At 43.7% G+C, this 2,029-nt stretch overlaps 1 protein-coding gene across 1 annotated transcript; it reads right to left on the bottom strand.

Moving 5' to 3' along the window:
* Positions 1-258: 258 nt before the first annotated feature.
* On the bottom strand, positions 259-996 carry CLDN12 (claudin 12). The gene has a single exon (XM_009870901.1). It carries the CDS (start codon positions 994-996, stop codon positions 259-261), a length of 738 nt encoding a protein of 245 aa, XP_009869203.1.
* Positions 997-2,029: the final 1,033 nt, after the last annotated feature.

Raw genomic sequence — 2,029 nt, 5'->3', positions numbered from 1 at the left:
TGTCTGTAGTGAGCTCAGAGTTAAAAAATAAAATAAAAAACTAAAACCCAAGAAAACTCAAAAAAAACCCCATTAGTCAAGAAGTAGCAAGAGAGCAGCAACAGACTTGCTCAACGCTGGCCTCCATTGCATTTTTGCACTTTGGGAAACTTGACCTTACAAACGATTATGCTCAGTGCAAGGCAGCAGAGAGAATCAAGCCTGTGATTTTCACGGTTTGAATGAGCAGAAGAACTTGGCTTCCAAGACTCTGTGATCTTAAGATGCGTGTGTCACAACAGGAATGTCGATTTCCATGGCAGAGAGGCGAGAGCGTGCAGAATAGGGCTGAGAAGCGTAGCTGTGCATGCTAGGGGGGTGGGAATAGAGGGGCTGCCAGAAAGGAGAAGGTAGGCTCTTACATGCACAATACCACAGAAACAGCAGAACAGAAGTGAAAAACAGACCACCAGCACTGGCAATGGCAATAAATACAGAGATGTCAAAGCTAAAGACAGGCTCATATTTTCTGTTTAGGTAATTGTTATAAAAAATGACCCAGATTGATGGGGTGAGACAAATGGCACAGGCGAGCAGGAACAAGAGGCCAGCCACGAGATGGCAGCCCGCGCTGTTTACGAGGCATTTGGCTAACTTGACGTTTGGCACGGTGGATACGAAGGCTGTGTTACACATGCCGATCAAGCAGAGGAACAGAGCTGAGACAGCAGTTAACATACTCAGCGGAAGGGCAAACTGAAGAACACGCAAATCCAGTTGATCGACAGCAGTGTACCACTGCGGGTCATATATCACACAGTTTCTGCTCCCATCAACGCGAGCGCACTTAATCCAGAGTCCAGAGTAAACGGTCACATTCCTCTCATTCTTGTTGAATGTGTACAGTCGCATTTGCCTCCAGTTTGGAAGCAGAACTGCTGCGAGGAGTCCAGCCACCGAGGCTGTTCCGCTGAGGAAGGCCAGTACTGTTGCTGCATGAACATCTCGGCAGCCCATTCTTGCCCACAGAAGTTGTTTCCTGCAATTAAAAAGAAAAATAAAAAAAATAATAATTAGTAGATCAAAGGTTATGGACACAGGACTGATTACAGTAGATTTGTGCCAGATTAATAAACTTGTATGGCAACTAGTAGGCAGTAATTCTCTGGAACCTTCTTTGACTTACACTCTTGTGTGTGGGTAACACTACCAAATTCGCACTTTAACGAAACATCAGATTATTTCACAGACTGTTATGACTGATCAGCTGACAGACTGCTAAATTCTCCATGCTCATGATCACAAAGGAGAATCTCAACACACAATTCTACATAGCCTTTCACCTTGTGTCACTGCATGGGTTTTTACAGAGTCCTTTTACAGTGATTCACTGAATGAGCATGATCAAGAAGTTCACCACTCCTCAGCTGGCAGCTCCCTCTTTTCAGCCCACATGTAACACCAGAGTGCGTCTTTCTTCCTGCCACACAAGTGAAAGGGAACGGCTCAAAACCGACTTCATTAGACTGCACAAGAAATACATACAGAGGTGGGCATCCACATTTCACATGGGCCAAATTGTTGACAAGAGCTGCGTGCTAGTAGAAATGGCTCTGTTGAGTAATTTACTATATTTTTTTCAAAGGAATTAGCAGTTCTTCCACATTACTCCTGCCTTTCAAAACCAGCTGTCCAAGTACACGAACAATTCCAGAAAGCAGATGGATTTTTAGCTTTCGCATTTTCCTCTTGAGAGCATTAAAGGATACTGCCTTCGTTTCAATATAACCGTTGTCTGCGTACCTAGTATAGCCTCTCGCCTGCAGAGATCCTGGGAAACAGTCTCAGTGATACATTTCCAATCAAAAAAAAAAAGACTCAATTTGAGTAAACCCTTCTCTGGATGCCTGAGATACTTCAAAGAAGCTGCATACATAATAGGCACTGAGCATCCACCCCAGAATGTACTTTACACAGGACACTAAAAATTATAGTTCCTGAAATGAGTAGATACTTAGAAAATTCTCACTGAGCACCATTCAGTCAGAAA

The sequence above is a fragment of the Apaloderma vittatum genome, unplaced genomic scaffold (genome assembly GCF_000703405.1).
Source record: "Apaloderma vittatum isolate BGI_N311 unplaced genomic scaffold, ASM70340v1 scaffold14646, whole genome shotgun sequence".
Lineage (NCBI taxonomy): Eukaryota > Metazoa > Chordata > Aves > Trogoniformes > Trogonidae > Apaloderma > Apaloderma vittatum.
Note: the sequence above shows the minus strand (reverse complement) of the source record. Positions and strands in the feature narration are given on the sequence as shown.